The sequence below is a fragment of the Nuphar pumila genome, chromosome 5 (genome assembly GCF_984573655.1).
Source record: "Nuphar pumila chromosome 5, dmNupPumi1.hap1.1, whole genome shotgun sequence".
NCBI lineage: Eukaryota > Viridiplantae > Streptophyta > Magnoliopsida > Nymphaeales > Nymphaeaceae > Nuphar > Nuphar pumila.
This window is the reverse complement of record NC_143253.1, coordinates 125,246,706-125,272,015: the sequence shown is the minus strand read 5'-3', so window position 1 is coordinate 125,272,015 and position 25,310 is coordinate 125,246,706. Positions and strand designations below refer to the sequence as shown.

Below are 25,310 nucleotides of genomic sequence, written 5' to 3'. Positions count from 1 at the left end.
TTGTAAGATCCCAACTAGATTTTAGGTACAATATGGTGTGCATATATATATATATATATATATATATATATATATATATATATATATATATATATATATATATATATATATATATATATATATATAGGTTCGATCCAAAGCATCGTGTTTAGTGAATACGCAATGATGAATACATCCACAGGTTAGGATTAAGTAAAAAACACGCACAACTATGTTTTGCAGAAGTATTTAGGATGGTTTAGGACATAAAATGTTTAGGAGCTACTCATCTCACTCTCTATATATATAATGGAATCTTTTCTTCACTTCAATAATAAATAAAGATCAATTAAGAAGAGAGATTTCTACTATGTCGTAGACAAATACCCTTTTCATCTCTGAGAAAAAAAAAGATCAGAAAGCTTGTCATTTACTCTCATACATGTGTTGCTTGGAGTGGCATAATATGTCTAAAATGAAGAACCCATCACCACAATTTATTCACAGGGTTTACAGATACAATACCCACAGATACATGCAGCACCGATGCACTGCCCGTATACATGCTCTAATAAGTTTATTGTCTCCATCACCAGTTCACCGCCAAACAGCCGATGCAAGTTCTCATGTATTCGATCAGTACACCTTTTTTATAATAAACTGATCCTTCGTATCTTCAAACGTTTTGCCGAGCGTACAAAAGCACTGCAAACAAATCATTAATGTTAACAAACCAATAATGGAAGATGGGCATCATTCAAAATTGTAAAATTCACAAAATTCGCGAAACTAGTTCACCAATTCCTACATACAGTGTTAATATCACTATATATAGTTCATGAACTTGGTCACCAACAATATAAACTCAAAAATTGATGGCCGCAAATGAATCAACTAAAGGGTTGATTCTTAGCAAATTAACCATGCTGAACACATCTGCCCATTAGAGGCTTCATCTTAAAGAAATATGCCAACTTTTGCCGGTTGTCATTTTGTTTTTTTTCCTAATGTTTGATGATGAGAAACCTTCTTAGGGACGTGGGTCACTTTGCGTTTGCCTCCCTACAAAATAAACCCCGGTAATTCATCGACTCCCATGCCTTCTGGGGGCCGACTGATGAAAGCGATAGGGTACATCATAGCGGCACCTTTCATCAACTTTGGCTCATTTTTTACAGAAATATTTCTAAAATCACAAGATATGTCTTAAATTATGAAGTTCACGTTCCCAAACTTGTGGAGCAGATCTAGCAATGGGGCCTAAGTATACCAAGGACTCGGACCACACAAAACACAGAAAATCGCTGAACCTGACATGGCCCGATCACCTAATTAACCCCAGCTCATAAACTAGACCCCCCTCATCAAAACCACCATTTAGAACTTCATTTTTTTTTCTTTTGCAACATTCCATTGTGGCTTAGGCCATTGTGTGTGTCTGTGACTCAGCTCCATGAATGAAACCATTACAGGTCAGAATCTCCTAAGAGTGAAGAGAATGGAAGATGCTAAGGCGGAGGAAAAATGAGGGCAAAGTCATGCTCTCGGATGAGTTTGTCTAGCATGCTCATGTCTTAACAGTTTTAGGAAGGACTTCGAATGACGCTTCAAATGACTGCTTATTATTCGGATTCAGCTGTCTCAAACAGCGTATTGTAAACAATGTATGTATTTGTGGAAAAGTATATATATATATCTCAAAAAAAGAAGAAGCATGTGAACGCCAAAGTTTTGGAACAATTTTTGTTTACGTACTGCCATGGAACGTCAACCACAGGCATCCAGCCTCCCTCTTTGTCTTGGTAGGTGAGAGCGTAACCATACCGCCCACTGGCACCATCCTTCAACAGACTTATGCTTTTCCGGTCTGCAAACATTTGGAAGGATGTTGGTCAGCTTCTGAAAAACATGGTGTGAATTTTTCCATCCATTACACACACCGGAGCAGATCCAATGATGGGGCCCGTGTATTTTGTGAAGTACTCAGGCCAAAAAAAAGCACAGAAAATCACTGCACGTGTAGCAACACACAAGAATAGCGCGCACCTTTTTCGAACATGTTTGCCAAGGTGTTGATAAGTGTCTGGTAGCCCTCGTGCATGTTCAGGTCCACCTTCCTACCAATTGCCAAGCCTTCCATGTTAACCTTTACATACAAAGGCGTCTCCTGTCGAACTGATTGATCACAGTTGCAGTTCGGTGGTGAAGGATTCATGCATGATCTGACGGGCGGCCATCCCACAATCTGGTTTCTGTAACCAATAAAACTCCACAATTAACGGTTTTATTCATACTCCCATTCATTTCGATGTAGACAATTGAATTGAAGATTTTGTCAAGTAAATTAAACCTGAAAGTTGTCGATTTCTGAATTCCCATATATAAACAATTTTCCTATTGTATAAAGGAGACACTCCTTTCATCATCGACTGTACATTGGCTGGCCTCCGGTTGGTAAAACCCTGGAGGCCCCCTGCCCACTGGGAAGTACACCCAGCTTTGACCTTACAGCAAGGAAGTCCACCTGTGGGTTTTGAAGTTGTGACGTCTTGTCAACTTGGTGGTGACATTCACAAGTCTCCCCTACTAGATTAGCGGAGCCCTTGTGGGCAATTCAAAAATCGACGAAATTTAGATGTCTTAATATGATAAAACTAAAGAAATTTATTTTCTTGCAAAGTTTCACTCTGACCTTAAGGAACTCTTGGTGGAACTGTCATCACACATGAAAGGTAATGTCTTAGCTTCTGAATTCAGCACTGCATCAAACACTTCATGGGAGTTTCTTTTGCCAGGAAAACTATTGCTTAAATTCTCGATTTCTCTGGTACAATTAAGATCAAGCAGGCTCTCCTTACAACAATCAGAATCAGTCGGCTTCCTAGCACCTAAAAAAATAAAAACAAAACATAAAAATCAAGAACCAGAATCTCCCCTCTGCCCAAGCCGACACACAACACCATGACTGTAGGCATGGCAGGCTGAGCCAGCATGACCAGATCTTCGTGCAGGATGCAGTTTCTTCAGATTATAATTAATAAAAAAAGCAACAGGAGAAGCAATACCAAAGTTGATATTATTAGGAAGACCAAGGCCAAGTTCGAGCTCCATTTTCCAGAAAGAGAAGAACACAAGAAGAAGAAGATGATAGGAAGAACACAAGAAGAAGATGATGATTAGGAAAGAAGAAGAGGGTGGTGAGGGGGAGAATTTAGAGGAGGGGGGGGGGGGCAAAGGGGTTAAGGATGAGCGGTGGATATGAGACAGCAATAGCCCTAATGTCAAACATAAGGCTCTAGTCTTGGACCGACCTAGGTGGTCTAAGCACGTTTGCTGGGCTTTTAGCCGACCTAATCTATTTCAGCATTGGCCAAGTGGGTCCTTTCATGAACCAATATTTCACCCACTTGTAAAGTTAGTCAACAAGAAGAAGACTAGGGTTGTATGGTCGGCATGGGTTGAAAGGGACCTGGGGAGGCTGGTTTTCTAAAGTAAGGTGAACTAGCTAGTGGGTCAGCCGTGGTGTGCTCTATTTAAGTTCCTTATTGTCTTGCAAACTCTTCCTCAGGCCCAACCCGTGAAATCGACGTCCGTAGGGTGAATAGCAGTGCAGTGGTCGGGTGAAGGAGAAACAGATCATATTCGGAATATATATCGATATTTTGATTTTTTTTTTCAACAGAGAAAGCTGGGGTCAGGCAGACACCTACCAGTTATACCACCATACATTTGGGGTTCGAACTTGCAACGTCCCAACCAGGGGCGTAGCTAGGATTCATGTGGGGGGGGGGGGGGGGCAAACAGGGGTGTAGCAAAAAAAAAAATATTTGTGCGATAGTCGGGGGGGTTGGGGGCAGCGCCCCCGAAAAAAAAAAATTTGAGATAAAATAAAAAATGGCTACAATTATTAATAAAAATCTATTTCATAAGGACAAATCAAACTATTTGCGGCAGTCAAGGCTGGGCTAGGACTGGACTGGGCTACAAAAATGGATAAAAATCTATTTCATATGGAATCAGGGCTGTAAGTCATGCTTCATTGTCAGCAATGCCCTTAATTAATAACTACCACCCTCAACCCAAACTTAGGTAAGAGTAAGGATGGCAGTGGATCGGGTGAAAGCGGGGCCCCGCCCCGCCTCGCTTTGTTTGGACTGGGATTAGAGGACATGAAACGGGGATGGAGATTAAAATCAAAACCCGTGCCAGGATGGAGCCGGGGATGGACTTACGCTTCCCCCCACCCCTTTTTGTCCCCTCTTCGATCCCCACCTCGCCCCATTCCTGATCCTTCTTTAGAGATTGCAGTAGACCGAGGGAAAATGGGGCCCCACCCTACCTCGCCCCGTTTGGACCAGGGATGAAGGACAAAAAACAGGTATGGAGGAGGGGATGAAAGTTAAATAAAAAACGTGGAGATGGAGGCAGGGATGGAGGGTAGGATTTTGAGACGGGACAGGGGTGGAGACCTTGTCCCCCGCCCCCGCCCCGGTCCACTGCCATCCCTAGGTAAGAGAGGAGGCTGAGAACTTTACAAAGTATTCGGGCAGGGCTCCACTTGTTTGGTAGGAGCAGTTAGTGTACGTCACCTTGTGTTGGGACGTTGCAAGTTCAAAACCCAATGGTATGAGTTGTATAACAGGTGAGTGTCTGCCTAGCACCAGCTTTCTTCGTAAAAAAAAAAAAAAATTCCGGCGACACAAAACACAGAAAACTGCTAATGTGTGCAAACACAAGCAGCAAAAAACACAAAAAAATCATTACCTTGTGAAGTAGTCAAACCTGGATCTTACATGGGGGCGGTACGATGGCACATTGTTGATAGCCAAGGGTGGACAGTGTCCACTATCTTCCAATATTCTGTTAGAGTACCCGATTCGGTTATTGAGTCCGAATTCAGACCGGGTACCATACAGACTTCAGATAAGGAGCATACAATTAAGGACTCAAAGAAGCAAAGTCCAAATCTGCTACCAATGACCTGCAACTATCAAGAGTCCTTGCATACTATGCCTACACAATGAATGGATTACATAAAGAGTCCATTGTAGACAAGGACTCCACGTGATCTACCTTATCTCAAGTAGGGATGGCAGTGGACCGGGGGACAACTGGGCTCCACCCCGCCTCGCCCCGTTTGGATCGAGGGATGAAGGGCATGAAACCGGGATGGAGGAGGGGATGAAGGTTAAAATCGATCCCCGTGCGGGGATGGACTTAGGCTTTTCCCCGTTCCCGTCTCAATCCCCGCCTAGCCCCGCCCCGCCCCGTCCCGTCCCCAATCCTTTAAGGGATGACTATAGACTAAGGGGAAACGGGGGCCCGCCCCGCCTCGCCCCCGTTTGGACCAGGGATGGAGGACATGAAACGAGGATGGAGGCGGGGGGCGGAGGTTGAAATCCATCCCTGTGCGGGGATGGAGGTTCGGATTTTGAAACGGGGCGGGGGTGGAGTCCCTATCCCCCACCCGGTCCACTGCCATCCCTAATCTCAAGTGATGTCTAACAAGGACTCATCTCAATTAGCACTCAACACGTCCCATATGGACTCCTATACATTATCAAGATCATCAAGGCCACACGGCCAGCCTTGTATGTGAAGCTATAAATATTAATAAAGAGAACCCTCACCGACCTGAGTCTTGAGGTGAGGGATACTGTGGACGTGGGATCACCCTGATCTGAACCACATTAAAAATCCAAGCTATCGTGTGATTGTCTCGTGTGTGTGTGTGTAACTCGTTTTACTTGTTGCCTAACTAATACTAAGGACAAATACCAGCGTTATCAGAACCGGTTTGAATCGACCAATTCGAACTGATGGGAGCCTCCCCAATTCAATTTGACAATCGGTTTAAATTGTTTTTGTTTTTTTTTCTATTTTTGTGATAATTATGATATTTGTTTGTTAATATATTGTTTAAGCTTTGAATGCATATTTTAGAATTTGATTGAATGTTACCTATAAGTCATCATTTACTTCATTTTGGCATTTTCCTTATTTTAGATAAAATTTGCTCAAATTTTTTATTAATTTTTTACAAAAACAGTTTGATTGATTCGATCCGATTCAGACTGATTTTCTGAGTTCTTTTGAGAAAAGAAACCAGTTCTGACATGGGATAAAACTAGAAGTAATTAACTAATTGTTCACTACAGGTGGAAACTAATATAGTGAACAAAGACATACATTTTGCATTTGCTTAATTAAACAAATTAAGCAAGCCAAAATCACCTCAACTTCCTTGTCCTCGTATACTGATGAAACAGAAATCGCAGATAATGCAGAGATAATTTCAAGAATGAAATGAAAAAAATTCATACAATAGTAAGATTCATGCAACTTTAACCAATGTCTACATTACAAATATATGCAAACATTCACAATCACAGTATTTTTTTTATGACGAAGAACCCTCGCAGAAAATCTGGCCACTTAATGGACCCAACCCCATGTGGGGCCCACTATCACCCTATCTTACTTGGCCCACCTTTGAAAGCTACGGACATACCTGTGCGCGCGCCAGCAGGGTTTGATCCGGCACCTTCATCTCAACACACCTTGACAACCACCATAAAAAACTTAGGGCCTGTTTGGAATCTCTCCGCGATGGGATGGGCATTTATGCATTTGGTGGTCCTGAGGTAAAATCTTGGTCAAACTACCTTGGTGGTCCTGTTTGGATTCTCACGCTGAGATGAGGGTTTATGCATTTGGGATGGGAAGTGAGGCCCTTTCTCCTTTGTATTTACACTAAATCATGGATTTGGCAGCTGCCATTTCTTCAAATGCATAAACTTCATAAATGCCCATCCCAGCTACAGATTCCAAACAAGCCATTATTGTAGTTAAAATTCTTACCTAGGGGCAGCTCCAAAGATAAACAAAGTAGAGGTGGGACTTTGGGAGATTGGTTGGACGATTCATCGGGTCAAGCCGACCCAGACTACTTTAGATTAGGGTTTTTGGTTCTGATCCTAACTCAGTCGAATGGGTTGAGTTTGGATCCATTGTTGGGCTATCAAATTGAGTTCATGGGTTTTATTGGTTAGGGTTTCCTTTTTTTTTCCACCCCCTTTTTCAGGTTCAAGGGTTTGACAACCACCCTCTACCCAAATGGCCACTTGGGACACCAGAGAAGTGGTGATTTACACATAACCACTTGCTTTGAACTTTCACTTTATCACAAGGCCTCAAGATCCGATCCGAATTTCATGACTTATTTTATTAATGTCCCAGTAGGGCTGCTCATTTGAATATTTGATTGCTAGAACAGTCCTATTTGGGCATTGCTGGCTAGGAGCAGAGGTGTCTTGAACAAATAAACTTTTTTGTCCCAAGCATTTCTCTCGCTTTTTTGCTTAGTTTTGTCTTAGGTGTTCTGGATACTACTATTCCAAGAGGAGGGATGGAATGCCATTGATGGATATTACTCTACGCATCGTACATGCATGTGCATATCAAATCTTATAAATTGTGAATGCCATTGATGGATATAAAAGTGCATGCTGGGCACCAAAATCTTCTCGTGTGCAAAGTTCCTTTCCGTACTGAGTCTTGACCATACCAACGATGACTCTCTTAATGCAAGACATCTACCACACGAGCATGTAGGCAAGAGCAACATCAAGAAAGCTAGCTTGTGTTTGTATTGTTGTCTCCAAGTACAGTGAGAGAGGGGGGGTCATGTGAAATTCATGTGAAAGGCACATGGCTAGGCAAGTTGTGCGGTTACCCTAAGAGTTTTTAAGCACAGGCCATTTGCTAAGCCCGTGTGCACGATTGCAGGTTCCGCCACCGCCTGTCGGCATCACCAGTTTCATTTCATAATTAAGTGCATTCAATCCTTGACATCAACATGTCTTGTTCAGGTGCAGCATTGGACCACAGAGTTGATGCCTAATGCAAAAGGAAAGGGGGATCACCTAGATTCATGTTATGATCTACAATCTAACATACTCTAATTTAGGATTAAACATCATTTTACTAAAACTAAAAACAAAATAAACTAAAACATAACTATACTAATAATCAATCCCCAACCTCTTCAAAGTACTTTAGAAAAAATCCAAAAACCATAATTGTAAAATATGAATCTAATTTGTGCTGAAAATTTTAACAAATGAATATAATTAAATGTTCAAATAAAAAAATCCAAATAATAATTAAGGAATCCAAACAGATCAATGAGTCCAAGTCGTGTTTACTTTGCTGCCAATCTACGTCCAAGCCATTCTTAATGTTTGATGAGAGTGTGTGTGTGTGTGTGTATATATATATATATATATAAACAAAGTGTTTGCAGGGATATTAGGACTCAGTGAGCTGTCTGAAGCTCATGTATAAAAGAATCTTGAACTGAAAGTGTCAAGGGATAAGCCTGTTATGAAGCAGTTCTTATTAGCACAATAGGTCTTGTATGATAAACATTGTGGGTGTGTACTTTGGCTAAGAGGAAAATCTGTTGTAAGAAGAAATTGCCAATAGTGAGGGTTCTTAGAAATCCGGATTACAGGTTCCTTCCAAAAAAGAAAAAAAAAATTAGGTCAGAAGAATTGTTCGGTAACTCCAAATGCCATTGAAAACCCTAAACCTGTCTCACAGCCAAATTAACAAGTGAAACGTCGATCCTACAAGTATTCTTATTGCTCAGAATTCTCACCTAAAATATCCACGCACACATACCCTACATTTTCATCTGGTTTATATATATATATATGATTATGTCTAAAATGTATTGGTTTACCGTTATGTTGAAATATGTAATGCTTCATTAGGAAATAAAGGTTCCCTCATACAGCTCAAGGCAGTAATTGTTATTATTTTTTAGCTAAGGGAAGGCCCCCCATCACCGGCCGAGTACACCCAGTTTTAACCTTGTGTTGCCATGCCACATGGACATGCCATTTTGGGTGTGTGTCCCTGTTTACACGAGTGGGCATGCAGATACGTACAAACAGTATTTTAATATTTTTAATAATATTTTTTTATGATGAACTTCTTTGCCGAGTGGTGTCTCTAACAACCCAGCTCTCAGGGCGTATTTGATGAATTGTACAAGATTGGACGAAACACACAAACAAAATAAACATAATACTCATTCTGTTTGTTCTGCAACAACTGTACGAAGTCTAACATTTGTTTTGATCGTACACAGATGTTGTAACAACTTCAACTCATACCCGTGGAAAAGTGTTTTTTTTTAAACAATTGGGGAAACAAACTGAGAGACCTTACAGTCGCAATACATCCATAGTCACAAGGGATCTTAAACCACCATTATCTAAACCAAAATAACTTTATTAATCAATCAATAAAGTTTCAGAACAATAAATAAAGAAATGGCAAGTAAAGCAAAATATAGAGTCATTATGTCCCAAAGTAGAATGTCAAGTAGTCACGCCGCCCTCGTAGCTCTCTATAGCAGTATGTCTCATCACTTGGTATCAGAAAGCTATGAAAAACATAAAATATATGATGTTAGAATCATATATTTTGCATACGAATTCTTCTAATGAATCAAATAAGTAAGAAAATTATAAATCAAATTTATGTAATATTTAAAAAAAAATAACAACTACAATTTGATCATTTCAATAATCATTCATGCATTAGAGAATAACTATCATGCAACATAATATATCATAATCAAAAGAACAGATACATATGCATGGTCTAATGCAGAACAGAAATATGCATGATATCAATGCACTTGCATGCGTAACTTATTGTCTTTTATCAAAGTTTTTCTTTTGTATGCATGTCCCTATTAAATGTACATAATTTTAATTTTACCTTTTATTAAAACCTACGAATACTAAAAAATGGGCACAACAAATTCTTGAATTCAAGTTAGGTTCTCAGTTATAGCTTAATACATAATTTATATTTTATTACTGAATTTCACACTTTGCCCTCGACCGATATTAAGAATCAACATCATGCATTAGAATATTAGAAATCAACATCTAATATTGAAACATCAGAAAAATCAATATCCACTAATGTCACTTTCTTGATATATCAATAACAGTTGTATCTATATACCACCTCTAGGCAAAGTGACATAATTTCTCTAAAACCGTGGTCAGGAGGTGAACTACCTAGTTAGGTTTAGGGCCACAATCACACACAGAGTTTTAGTATCCTCATGTTTCTCCAAAATTTCTACATTATAGAAGAGATATCCAAGAAGAAGCATTAATTAAAATGTTTTCTCTTTTTATCTTTTTATTAAAAGAAAGATTTATTTCTCAACATTCATTTTTCTAATCAACATGCAAAACCTAACAATAATATTTGTTTTGCAATTCAGCATGCAAAGTACCTCACAGGACCTCAACCCATTACAATATGAAACAATGCAATTAATTCAAAATTCAATAAATATCCAATTGATTTTTGTGATGCATCACCTACTCGTGGCCCACACAGCCTACAATAGTTCACTTTTGACCACTGATACACCTTATGCAAAACCACAATGAGCATGCACATATGAAATCATTCATCATGCTCACAGATGCTCATTCATGCAACCATAATGAGAATGTACATGTATACCCATTCTGCATATGCATATAAACACTTGCTTGCAACATTCATCTTGCTTTCATGATTCATCTTATGAAAAATATGCAAACATGCATGTGATCATGTTGATGCAATATTCCACTAACTTCAGAATTCACATATTCATGATATGCACATTTATGCCAATATGATATTTTAGTTTTTATGAGCACACATAACAAAAGACATCTTTGCCAATACGAGCATGCACGAGTTACTAACACAATTACCGAGTCAAAGCTAAGCTACCCACACATAGGATAGCATTAGTATACTTTTGGCAGCATGTTTCTCATGTATAAGCATGAAGCCCAATAGTGTTGGCAGCAGGCAATGTTGCACAATGCAGCCTTGGTCTGCCTCACAACTGCCCACAAAACTCATAAATACACCACATTTAGCAGCATCATAACAGGTCAAATGACAACCACAAGAATAAATAAATATTCAACCTACTCGTGATAACATGCAAAAAATTCTTCTAACATAGTGTTAGCATAGATAAAAGTTTAAATTTCAGGGTGTGTTCGATGTCATCCCATATGACAACATCAAACAATGCTATGACAGTCGTATCATAGGCAAACCGAGTATGAGCAGCTTGCCCACGACCCTCACAGGGGTCAGTTACAAGCTCGATAATAAACCAGCTGGTCACAAACAATCTTAACAACATTTTGACCAAGCTAACAACATCAAATACAGTTATGACATAAAGGCAACAATAACAACCTCAAGGTAGCCATTGTAAAAGTTAAGTATGCAGCCAAAGACAAGTTGTGTTATAAAAAGTTATCGATAGTTTCAAACAACATAAAAAAACTGATCTTTGGCATGCATATTAACTGGTCATGGCTTGCATAACTTCAAGCCATTTTTGTTATGTAATCAAAACAACAAGTCAAACTATCGAAGTACATAGCCACGACAATATACCCCGACTATTGACAGTCGATTGGACTTAAAAGTTGACTAATATTAGTAAAATATTTTTTTTGCAAACATGTATAACTTTTAATGACAGTTTGCAACGTAGTTAGTTTAAGAAATAACCATAAATTTTTGTGCACGTAGATAAGCTTTTAATGACACTTCACAAAACATAAACAACAATATTTCTGCATATAAACAAGTGTTATTTCATGACAGTGTACAGACATAAATGGTAATGCAAATTTAGCTTTATACTACTACCCACTACAACTGAAATCAACACCACTTTGTGGTGCACCAACTGATTATTAGCATTATTAAAAGCGTGAAACAAATTAGTTTTTTTTGTTTGATCCTGCTCCACCAATAGTCAATTGGGCTTCACTCTGACTGCAAGTCTGCCCAGCCGACTGGGCTTAGTAATGAATATAATTGCCCAACCGACAGTGGGTTGACTGGGCTTATACAGGTTTTAAGAAATCTATCCATCCGATCTACAATCGGCTGGACTGATCCAAAAGCCCTCACATTCCTCAAAATATATGTATATATATATATATATATATATACCATACGGTAGTAGACCCAGTTTGGGTCGAATCTGGCCCAAACCGCGGTTGTGATTCACATGAACAACTTCATATATATATATATATATATATATATATATACACACACACATAAACCTCAATTAAAACATGCTTTTATTACAAAATCAGATCCTAAATTTAAAATATAAATAAACCACCATGAATATTTCAATTTTCTCTAATTTAAACATGGGAAACAAAACTAGATTCATGATTTCCATAAAAAAACATTACCTAAATCATATTTAGGTTCTTTTTTTCTATTTGAATCAAAAGAACAAACCCGTACCTTGTTTTAAAGTTCAAAAAAGCTGGAGAGAACGTTGGATGATCATAGAAGAAGGTAGATCCTCATTTTTCTTCTTCTCCTTCTTCCTTTCTCTCTCTTTTCAACTCTTTTTTTCTTTTTTTCTTTTCTTTCTTCTTCTTTTTTTAAAGTTTTTATATCAGATGCCCTAGAGGGTGACACCCCCCCCTTCTAAGGCCTTCTAATATGGGCTGGAGATAGGACTTCTCATGTGGGAGTCCATCTCCAACACCCCTTTCCTTATTTTTTTAAAAATTCTAATTTGACTTTTCAAACTCTTTTCTTTTTTCATATTTACTTACTTCTTCTTTTATTCTCTTACCTTATTTTCTTCTTCTAAACCATTATGGATTCTTCTAGAGTCCCCACTATTAGGCAACTACTAAAATTCAGAATTAAATAATATTTAATATTAATTTAATTAATTATTAATTAATTATTAATAAATAAATATCCAAAAACTTTTAAAGGGTGCCTTATCCCTCTGAGAGTCTTTTTAGCTTTAAATTTTTTTAATTTAAACCTATATATTGAATTTAACTTTTATTTTTATTCGATCTAGATTTTAAATTTGGATCCGGATCCAAAATCCAAATTCATATTCAAAATCTATTTGGATCCTAAGCTAGGTTAGATCCTAATTAATATGGGTCTTGGATTGAGTCTAGATCCATATTAATTTGGATTATATGGATCGAATCTCATCTGATCCATTATAAACTTAGTCCCATCAAAACAAACCTTTTTTGAAAAAATGTGATTTTTGGGCCAATCGTAGCCCAAATTCAAAAAAGTAAAATACTGTTGAACTCAAAATTTTGAGGCGCATCTAACGGTATATAATTTGCATTTTGCCTATGAAATTTGCTTGAATTTAACCTAAATTTTGCTTGATTTTAAAGGTTAAAAATAAAACTTTTTATCTCCTTTTAATTGGCTCGTTTTGGTCTTGTCAATGAGACCTGAGCCACACCCAGACTCAATTATCTCATCCCAATATCGAGGGTTTTCTTATATTTCTACAATACTTAACCAAATTTCAGAAATCTCAAAATTTAACTAAGTATAAAAAACATGTGATATTACAGATATTGTGTTCCAAATGTTCGTTGTTTGTTGATGATGTGCAGTCAAATTAGACAAACATGAATAATGGGTTGGATTACTTTATTTTATACATATAACCTGATATGCCTACCATTTTATATGTTTTAACAAGTTTATAATAGATTTTTGCCTCGGATATGGATCCAATTACGAACGTAGGTCTAAAATCTTGGATTTTTGCCTCGAATTATGAAAAATTTATCATGAAAATATCAAATCTTATTAAATCAAATTAACTATAAAAATCAAATTATCAAATCCTATTAAATCATAAAACCTTAAAAAATCATAAATATACCAAAAAATCATAAACTATAAGAAAAATAAACCATAAAATTAAATAAAAAAACCCCCCAATTTGAACCCTAATCAAAGAAAATAAAAAAAAGTTTTAATTTAAGAAATTTGATTCAAATGCCTAATCAATGAAAATCAAAATAAAAAAACTCTAATCAATAAAAAATATAAAAAACCTAATTTCTGAAAAAAAAATCTAAAAATTAGAGAAGAATAAAGAAAAAAAAAGAGGGAAAAAGAAAAACGAAAGGGAAAGAAAAAGGAGAGAACAAAGAAGGGGAAAGAAAAAGGAGAGAACAAAGAAGGGGGAAGAACGAAGAAAAAGAAGGGAGAAGAATGAAGAAGGGGGGAAACAAAGAAGGGGACCTCACTGTGTGCCTCGCTGGCAGCATCACCACTGGCATCGGCCTCATGCCTCGCTGATGAACTCATCTCTCACTGATCGCAAATACGTAGCGTCTAGACCTTTTATATCCCATATCATCCCAGACCCATATAAAAACGTATTTGCATGTTTTTTTCTTAGTCTAAACTTGTGTATATGTTCATCATTGCTTATTCACTAAAAAATATGGTTTTGATCAAATCCATTTAATAAAAAAATTTGCTTTTTAGTTAATGAAGTTTTGGTGTAATATGAACTTTTTTTTGTTGACCTAAAAGCATATCTAAGCATGAAAAATGTCTAAACTTGCATGTTTTCTACTAAATAAAGCATAGAGATCATATATTGTAATTTTAAATTATGCAAAAAAAAAAGATGTATAAGCATGTTATATATATATATATATATATATATATATATATATAATGAGAAAATACTTGCTACTAAATCGTAGGTGCAAGTTACATCAACTTAATCTAACCACATAGATATGTTCAGCATGGTTTGTTTGCTAAGGATCAAGCCTTGGATCGTGCTTTTTAGATGTAAAAGTGTGAACTTTTGAGTTATAAAATTTGTGACATTGTGGTCCATTGATTTTTGGACCCCTTTAAAAACCTAATTACTTGTCATAATCACATGTTTCAAAACAAATTTTTTACTAAACAAATCATATAGATCACATCCCGCTCATGCAGGTCGGATGCACCCAACACGTCCATGTATTGTTTTTTTTAAAGTGTTGACCTTTAGCATTGGTCAGGACCGTTGCTAAAGGTTTGGGTGCTAAAGGGTCATTTTAAAAAATGACAATTTCACCGCTGATCTTGTGTGATTAATGGTGGAAAGGTATTTGATGTACTCTCTCTCTCTCTCTCTCTCTCTCTCTCTCTCTCTATATATATATATATATATATATATATATATATATATATATATATATATATATATATATATATATATATATATATATATATATATATATGTGTGTGTGTGTGTGTGTGTGTGTGTGTGTGTGTGTTAACAGCCTACCACGTTTTTAGCCTGCCATCAACTAATGTGTGTTTTGGGGTTGTTTTTGGCAAATCTGACCCTGCAGATGTGTTTGGCATCGTGGATTTGCTAGTAAATGATACTTGGATCATATTATTTTGAATAATAAATATGATTTTTCAGCATTAAATATTTTAAAAATTATAGATAGTCGAATTTTAAATCTTATAAAAGCTTGCGTTTTGGAATCAGATGATCCAAGAGTCGATTCCTCAGGCATGTAGATCGTGGTAAGAGTTTAGAAAAAAAAAAAACCCTTCAAATGCTTGATAGGCTAGAAAAGTAATAGACAGGTACCACTTTTAATATATATATATATATATATATATATATATATATATATATATATGGAGAGAGAGAGAGAGAGAGAGGACACGGACCTGCACCAGATCATAACCGACAGAACAGAAGAACAGTTTCTTTGTCTGGCTGATACCGACCGACCTTGTGATGCTTTTTTCTCTTTTCTGGTTTAATACTGAAAAGGGTAGTGCAGTGAGACTCCGTATGCATTTAATGGCTGAAACAGGTCACATGAATACAATACATTGAAGCGTGTGCAATTTCAGAGGCTGGGTGGTCCAGGTAACGGGCCGGGGGCCCATGAAAATGCTCATGTAACACTAGGGATCACGGAATCATAACTTCCCACATAAATTACGAACAAAAAACAATATAAGGTGAGAATCATCCGATTTTGGGGCCATCTATGCATGTGGCATGCACGGACAGGTGGCAAGCTATCGTGCTTGACACGTAAGAGATGATGCAATCTGATCCGTTGCAGGGTCACATCGGCCATTCATCTGAGATGTATGCATCAAGCAATGTACTGAGTCAATTGACTGGATGTCAGTTTGAAGGTTTGGTGGAAACATGGGTCTTACCCACTAATGGTTGCCAAGGCATATATAGTGCTCTATCATATGAGGGGCAGAACACGGGCGTAAATTGAAGTATCCCTGTGACACAGGCTCTCAGGTTCAAATCTCCTTTGAGGCCGTCTTTTATTAGTTTTCAATATTGCACTAAAAACATATAAAATGAAAGGCATGTTTTCATGGAGATGTAATTGGAAGGTACTGTCTTCATTGTTGTTTGCATGGGACGAAAGTAATGTTGTTTTTTGAAAAAACTAGTGGAAAAATAGTCATTCAAATTGGATTACTATAATATGATGCCTTTAAAATTAACGGAAGTGTGATTTGGCTCAACTTTTATCCCTCCAAATTGAGAGGAGATTCAATGATCGGGCCGGGTACCATGCAAGGTACTCTATCCAATCTCTCGATCCCATGAATTCAGTCATTGGACAGAGTATGGGAAAGGTGGGGATGCATGGCATTCGTTAATTGGGCCGAGTATCCTTGCAAGTTAACAGAGAGGTTCAGTTACAAAAGGAAGATGATGATAATCAGAACTTCATGAATCATTGAATGAAGGTCTATCATCGAATAAATAACCCAATACCTGAGTCTCACGCGCACACCAGCATCATGAATAACTTCAACCAACCTCTCCTGGCCGCCGAGAAGCACAAATCCTTTGTTGAACTCATTGATGCTGCTTTTTGGATGAAGTTTAACTTAAAGAGAGGCATGTATTAGGGATTGACAGTTAAGGGTAGTAGTGGAGGCAAAGACTATTGATCCAAGAGGTTTGACCCGAACAATAACATCAATCTGATCAAGCCCAAAAGGTTTAGTAAAAGCAAGAATCAGCCAGGCTCATTGCATAACCAAGCTCAATGAAATCAGTCACAAAGTTTTCCTAGGCAACAAGGTCGGCAGAAGTTAAGGCAGTCAACTTAGAACTCGAATTGGACTCAAGAAAGAAGGTTCACCAGGTTCTATCAGTTATTAATAGAAGTACTTGACACACAAAAGTCGGATTTTGGTGATTTAAATGTTGATCACTAAATGAACGATGTAGATCACATCTATGAAGTCCGGTTTTGATCAAAACAACTTACAACAATCAAATCCTTATCAGGGGCATAAAGATAGGGATGACTTTGAGGATGAGTGGAATTGATTTGATATACAAACAGGATAGATGTCACGTCTTGTGTTGGCATTTTACTAGTATTGTAAAATGCTGTTTTACCTGATTTATTCTCTCAATAAGATAGCATAGTATGGCACATGCACATGCACATGAACATGCACATGCTTGTGTGGGCCCGTGCACGTGCACACACACACAATTGGACCACTGTAGCTGTGGTGATCTACACATTAGAATTGCCGTTGGAAGCGTGGGGGGTCCAGTGTCATGGCTTGATTGGTAGGTTTGAACCACAAAATAAGTTATCTTGCAGCTTGTCTTGGTACACCAGCAGTTAGGAAAGCATCTGTTTGGCAAGTCAGACACCTATTGATTGGATACAAGGTCCATTATTACTGAAAGTTCCCCTTGAAGTATTGGAAGCCCATCCTTACCTGTATCAATTATTCCTTTTTTGATGTCTGGGTTGGAAGTTGGTGCAAATACTTAATAGCAGAAGCAACAGCTCTTCTAAAACCTATTTTCCTAAAGATATCTCAAAGGCTAACCAAAAAATTAAGCAACCTAAAAATCTTAGGCACTGTATGGATGACACCCAAAACCCAGTTTTCAAATGGGTTTTGGGAGTTAACTGGGTTTTCAGCCCAAAACCCAGGTTTTGTGTGCACCAAAACCTGTGGAGAGCCCAAACTTAGCTAAGTGATAAATGGCGCCCCCTCCAACTCCGTCTCTTTCTCTCATCCCTCTCCCCCCCCCCCCCCCCCCCCCCCTAGACACCTGTGTTTTTTCTGGCCATTAGCTTTTTATGGATGTTTAGAGTTGGAGAGTTGCCAACATCCACTAGCCTTTTATTGATGTTTGCCAAACTTTTGTTTTTTTTTTTGTTTTTAGATAATCCAAGAGAAAAACTCTTCCATCATCAATTCCCAGTCATTGGCTGGCCTCTAGTTGGTAAAACCCTAGGTCTCCCTTGCCCATTGGAGAGTACACCTAGTTTGGACCTTGCAACATGGGACACCAACCGTGAGTTTTGAACTTGTGATGTGTGACATTAGCAAGTCACCCTTACCAGACGAGCAAAGCCCTTGTGAGCTTTTGTTTTTCTTTTTTGGGCAATTACGTTGATGGCCCACAGTTTTATTGGAAATACCATTATTAACGATAAGTTAGAAAACATAACAAAAAATGGCTGATTTTTCGTTTACTTGCACACTTATGCCTTTTTGTTGTTTGAAAATTAAGGTGTTTGGTTTTTCTAGGCGACAACTTATATGGCGCCTAATTTTTCCAAGTGACAACTTTGACAAGTGGTTCAACCAACACATCTAATTTTTTAGATGACAAAAATGTAAAACCATGAAGAAAAAAAAAATCAAGTAGCCATATTTCACATATTTTGAATAGTAAATAGGCTATGTTTGACATGTTTCTCTAGCCTGGATCAAAAAGAGAATGGTGCCAAAAGTCAGTACCATCAATATAGTCATTGCCAGTTTCTTTTTTCCCTTTTGCTTTTATTCACAAATTTGAAAATTCTACACTTTTGTTCCCTAAACTAACTTTAAGCACTTTACTTCTAAGTTAGCCATCATTTCACTGGTTAAAATTATCAAAACACCCTTAAAAGTAGCAGTATTTGAAAATATATAGTAAATATTAAGTGTAATATGGGTCTTGTCTTAGAGACAAAAGAGAAGGACGTGAAAATTTTTAAAATGTAACAAAAGTTATAAAAGTGAAATTGGCATTTTTGACCTTAAAAAGTATGTATATCTTTTGCTATCTAGTAAAAAACAATATGTGCATGTTTTATCTATAATTTGATCGTTAAAAATGTGTTTATCATGTCTTATTTATTAGGAAAAAGAAAAAGGCCCAAAGATTAATGCAAATCAATCGTAGCAATGTATCTATAGGGCCTGATTGAAAAAATAATGCCTACAATTATGGCTTTTCCTAGAAAATATAGATTCGGACAGTATCATATATGGTCTTATCTTTAGTACCCCATTCTCTAATAAATGCATTTGATCTTTTTTTTTTTTCCTTTTGGATTTATAACCCTAAGAAGCCTCATCCGGCATGAAGACTTGCTAGTGCTGGCTCAGCTTGCCATACCTACGGTCGTTGCAGCATAAAACTTTGAGGCTAGGACCCTTGCTCTTGGGGCCTATGCTATGCGTTGGCTTGTACAGAGGGGCGATGACCATGGGAATCGAACCTTGACTACCCGTCTAGCAGTCAAGGCCCCGCCCCACTACGCCAACCCCCCTTGGGGCGCATTTAATTGATGTATTTATTTTGATGAAAATTGTTTTTTAAATGATACTTAGGTGCATTGAAAGTCATAGTTTTTTTTTATGATGAGGAACCCTCTCTGATTACTGAGTCGGCCTACCCCTACCCCCTACGAGATAAATCCCTGATGGACTCACCGACACCCAAGCCCTAATGGAGCTCACCACTTAAAGGCACCCGGTTAGAGTCCAACCTGAGAAGAAGGAGCCAGCACATTCCCCTAAGGTTTGCTGCCACTTGGGCGACCTGGGCTGATTTTACATCTTTTTAATCGATGCTTGTTGATGCAACATGGTTGGCAGGAGCTGTCCTTGTGGTGGGACGTTGCAGGTTCAAACCCCAATGGTACGTTGAATACTGACTGGTGGGGTCTGCCTACTTTCAAAAAAAAAAAAAATGTTGATGCAAAATATATAGAAAGTACTCAAAGGAGCTGCTAGATAGTATTGTATGGTACTATCCACAATACCAAAGATAAGCCCATAAGTGCGTACCGGATCCCCAGGGGCCTAACCCAGACAAGATATAGCCTGAACTAATGGATACGATGAGTCCACAGTAGTTCATGAGGTCCAAATTAATCCAATCCCTTATCACTTTTCAAATCTGAATTTGCATTTACAATGACATCTGACACTGTTTCTGATATGAGCCTCAGCTTACACCCAAGGCTGTCCCCTCACATGTGTAAGGACCATATGTACGGATACATCAGGACAGCATTCTGTATTTTTTTTTTTCAGACAGTCTCCACCATCAGCCAAACAACCCAAAGCAAGTTTCTAAGAAGGAAAGGATCCAAACAAAGCCAATAAAATTCTCCAGTGTTAAGTGTTTTCAACAATGTTGTCTGTATCATTGCGAATCAGCCAAAAAAATCAATACGAAACCGAGCGCTTAAACAAATACTAAAATTGGTTTAATATAGTTTTTTAATATGTTTCTAATATTATTTTAATATTTTCTTGACATGTCATTTTTTGGTTAAACATTGACTGATTTCAGTTGGATTCGGTTTAGAATCAGAACTCGTTGAGGAGGGGGGTTGGCCAAAATGGCAGTTTTCTGAGGGTCACCTCCTGCCCATTGGTGCCACTTCCGTTTGGGCAGTGTTGAGGGAGCTTCCATCATCTTTTGATTAGGCACCCCCCAAACCGACGGTCAAACCAAAGTAGTAAATTGAACCGTCGAAACATACCTCAGTTGTTTACCCGAGAGAATCTCAAGTCATGGGCCAACTACCTACCTTAGGCCGAATTATCCTATAACACTTCATTTCACTCATCAACATGAATAACACTCTATTAAGTCATTTATGGTCAGCCCCCATCTAAACCCTATCTTATAAGAAAGAAAGCATTTTATTCTAATATGTAGACTGACAATTGAGGATGAAAGATAAACGTTTTCGTCTCTTGAAGAATAATTGGCGAGAGCCCAAAATAGAATATGGCAGCTTCATGACAAGAATAAGAAGGATAGAGAGTTTCAGATTGGGGACTGGGTATAGTTTAAGAGGATATCTAAAAAGCAAGTTGTTTTGGGAACGGCTCTAGGCACTGTTCGTATTTCGTCGATATCACCGAGCGATTTTCACTTGGGTCCACTCTTTGCTGATCTCTGTCGTCGTTGCCATCGACTCCACCTTTCGAGCTCCACATCTCTCAGCTGAATGAGAAATTGAACCGCAAATTGAGCAATATTTGATGTTGTGCTCGTGTATGATTTCTTGTTCAATGAAACACCCTTTACCGATTTCAATTTCAACGGCCGGTGAGGGATGGAAGTCTAGAGGAACCTCAACCTTGACGTGAGCGAACTGCCTTCTTTCTTTCGACCTCGTGTACATGTGCACTCCGATGTACTCCCCTCTGAGGGCTTCAGAAACACCGCTGAAAATGTCGTTTGACCATAACTCGAATGAGAGTTCCAAAAGCTGAATCCACAAGAAGGCCCTCGTGCTGACTTCAAGCTTAATAGAGATTACAGGTTTCCAACGATTTGTCACCGATGTTCTGCCAACAACTCTCCACGCACCTCATCGAGTGACTATCTTCAAGTGTTCTTCATTTAATTGCACTGAGATGAGGAAGAGTCCATACCTTAAGGTTGCCATTGGTAGTGTAGGGTATTTCTGCAATAGAACATAACAGAAACAACAACAAGAAAATAGAGAATATAGCAGAACCAAAAAATAAAATTGCAAGAGATAAAAACTTTTTTTAATTCATTTCTTCTCATCATTCATTACGTAAATAAATCATATTTAAAAAGGAAAATGACACAAAAATAGGAACAATAACTACTCCACTACCCACTCACAAAAACTCACTACATTCGGTTGTTTAACTCCCCTAAAAACAAACTCCATCTTTTGAGCACTCTAACTTGATGTGAGCATAGGATGCTCTTAACAACTACATCCATTTCTCGAGCATTTAACCAACATCTACGTGAACATAGGATGCTCTCATCCACTACATCCATTATTTGAACACTAACCGACATTTCTCCTCTTTAATGTGTCCTGTATACTTACAGACTCTCTGAACACCATAAATTTTTTGGATGAAAATGATTTTATGAAACTATCAGCAACTTGTTCATTTTTAAAGCATTGCTTCAGCACCACTTCACATTTTTCAATTGCATCTTTGATAAAATGATATTTAACCTCAATATGCTTAGTTCTACCATGAAAAGTAGGATTTTTTGCAATGAAAATAGTAGGCTTATTATCACAGTAAAGTTTAGTTAGAAATTTCTGCTCTATATGCAGATCTTTCAGAACACGCCTCATCCAAATCGCTTGACAAGTAGCAGCTGTAGCAACAATATATTCTGCTTCCGAAGATGATAGGGTTGTTGAATTTTGCTTATTTAAACACCATGACACAATGCTAAACCAAATCCAAACACAAAACCGCATGTGCTTTTTCGATCGTCAACAAAATATGCCCAATCACTATTAGTATAACCAGTAAAATTAAAATTAGCAACATGCTTATAAAAAATTTCATAGTTGGTTGTTGCCCAAATGTAACTAAGAATCATTTTTGTTGCACCAATGGATTATGCATAAACCTTCAGATCAAGCTTACTAAAAACACAATGTCTGACCGAGTATGCATCAAATACATCAATCTACCAACCAAGCTTCTAAAATACCTTTCATTTTCTCTTGCCATTCCATCATCCAAACTCAAAATTTCATTGGAATTTATAGGAGTTATACAAACTTTGCAATTTAACATTTTTAATTTTTTGAGAAGATCCAATGCATACCTTTCTTGAGAGATAAAACTTCCTTTATAAGTTTACACAACATGGAGGCTAAGAAAACAATGCAACCACCCCAAATCCGGCATTTCAAACTCTCTCATCATACAATTTTTAAATTTTGCAACAAGTTTGGAGGAGAAACCAGTGTAAATAATATCATCTACATAAACATTAGCTATAAGCAACTCTTTCTCATTCACCTTGACATAGAGTGTAGGTTCACTATCACTCCTTTGAAAATTATTTTGATAAAAAAATTTATCAAGGCGACTATACCAAGTACGAGGGGGCTTGTTTTAGCCCATATAGGGCCTTTTTTAATTTATAAACTTTTTCTTCTTTATCTTTAACAACAAACCCAAGTGGTTGGTCAACATACACATCTTTATTTAAATAACCATTTAAGAATGCAGATTTGACATCAAATTGAAAAATCTTCCATTTAAGTTGGGCGGCTATTGTAAGAACCATTTCAACTGTCTCAAATCTTGCAACAAGTGAAAAAGTTTTAGTTAAATCAATTCCATATTTTTGCACTCTGTGCTTTGTACTTTTTCATATTTTTATCAGCATCATACTTTACTCTATAGACCCATTCTACTCTAATTGATTTCTTTCCGGGTGGCAAATTGGAAAGCTCGCATGTATCATTATTTTCAATGACCTCCATTTCTTCTCTCATTGCATCTATCTAGTTTTTATTTGTACATGCTTCATCATGTGATGATGGTTCTACTGCAACAAAAGTGAAAACACATTTATAGATATCTTCCAAGGATTTGGGAGGAGCTTTATCATCAAACGTACACTCAATATTTTCTATGATTTGGTCTTTTGAAAATTCATCATTCATTCTTGATGCTTTTGAAGGTGGTGCTGCATTAATATTAAAATGGTTTGATTTTGTTGCAACTTCAAAGTTTCATCTTTAGCCCATTCCCAACAAGCTTTCTTATAAAAATGACATCCTGCCTTATGATCCACTTTTTAGTAGTAGGATTATAAAAACGATACCCTTTAGTCTCACTATTATAGCCATCAAAGATACATGTTTTACTCTTTTTATCTAACTTGGTTCTATCAGAAGAGTCAATCAAGGCATATGCTATACATTCAAACACTTTCAACATACTTGCATTTGGTTTCTGATTCCACCAAGCCTCGTATAGAGTTTTGTTTTAAACCGCCTTTGTTGGAGAAATATTAATAATATGCAGTGATGTGTTGATGGCTTCTACCCAAAATTTGTTAGGCAAGTATTTTTCACTCAACATGTTGTGTGCTATTTTCACCACTATACGATTTTTCCTTTCAGTCACTCAGTTTTGTTGTGAGGTCTTTCTTACTATAAACTACTTGCAAATACCACAATCTTTGCAAAATAAACCAAAGTCATCAGATAAAAATTCTCTCCCTCTATTTATGCATAGTATTTTTATAGTTTTTCTTCTTTCATTTTTCATAAGAGACTTGAACTCCTTAAATCTATCAATTGCATGAGATTTATGAGTAAGAAAGTATACCCAACTCATTCTAGTGAAGTCATCAGTGAAAAGCAAAAAGTATTTATTGGTATTTAATAAAAAAGTTTTCACGATGCCACAAATGTCAGCATGAACTAATTCAAGAGGTTTCTTAGCTCTCCATGCCTTCCAAATGGGAATAATGGTTGGTGTTGTTTACCATAAATTCACCATTCACATACATCATTTGTGCAATCAATGGTTGGTAGACCAAACACCATATTTTTCTGATGTAAAAGTTTCAAATCATTAAAATGAAGATGTTCATACCTCATATGCCATAACTTAGATTGATCATGAGCATTTGCTATAAAAGCACAGTCATCTATCTTGATTTTTTTAAGCAGAAATATTTTATTTTGGACTATGTTAACTTTTGCAAGAACCACACCATTCTTACTTTTAATTTCACAAACATCATTTTCAAATAGAAGAGTGTAGCTTTTTTAAACTAATTGCCCTACACTAAGTAAATTATGGACCAAATCAAGAACATAGTACACATCTTGGATGAATCATTCTATATCTGATTTTATTTTGATAGCAACTTCTCTTTTGCCATTAACATCCACTTTATTATTGTCCTTAAGCCACACATTTAGTTTCATTGTCTCATCAATGCTTTTGAAAAGACTCCTATCACTAGTCATATGGTTACTGCAATCATTATCTACAAACCACACTTCACTTTTGCAACTATTAGCATTCATATATGTAAGAAACCAATTTTTATTTTTATCTGTAAAATTCGCTTGTTGCTTTGCTTTTTCAAAACATTTGGCTTCAATATGACCAAACTTCTTACAAAAGTAACATTGTTTATCTCTAAAATTTTAATTTTGATTACCTTTTTATGTTGCATCACTCTTTTGAAATTAAAGTATCATACAATCTTACTCAACCTCTACCACATCCACAGGTGGTTCCTCTAAAACCTCCTTGTCCTCGACCTTTTCCTTCACTCCTTTGATCACCAT

The 25,310-nt window shown here is 37.2% G+C and overlaps 1 protein-coding gene across 1 annotated transcript; it reads right to left on the bottom strand.

Annotated features, from left to right (window-relative positions):
- Positions 1-328: 328 nt before the first annotated feature.
- On the bottom strand, positions 329-25,310 carry LOC149838557 (auxin-responsive protein IAA4-like). Its single transcript, XM_090008270.1, has 6 exons — positions 25,231-25,310; positions 16,713-16,786; positions 2,672-2,867; positions 2,026-2,231; positions 1,735-1,846; positions 329-684 (listed from the first exon to the last, which is right to left on the bottom strand). Exons 1-6 carry the CDS (start codon positions 25,308-25,310, stop codon positions 630-632), a joined length of 723 nt encoding a protein of 240 aa, XP_089864396.1. The 3' UTR covers positions 329-629.

Bases quoted from the DNA above. Each gene is read 5' to 3' on its own strand.
- LOC149838557 (XM_090008270.1), bottom strand. From the start codon at position 25,310: ATGGTGATCAAAGGAGTGAAGGAAAAGGTCGAGGACAAGGAGGTTTTA. The intron at 2,232-2,671 runs GTCAGAGTGAAA...TATTGGTTACAG, and splicing joins TCCACCAAGAGTTCCTTAAG to AAACCAGATTGTGGGATGGC. The intron at 685-1,734 runs GTACGTAAACAA...ATTTGTTTGCAG, and splicing joins GTGGTTGACGTTCCATGGCA to TGCTTTTGTACGCTCGGCAA.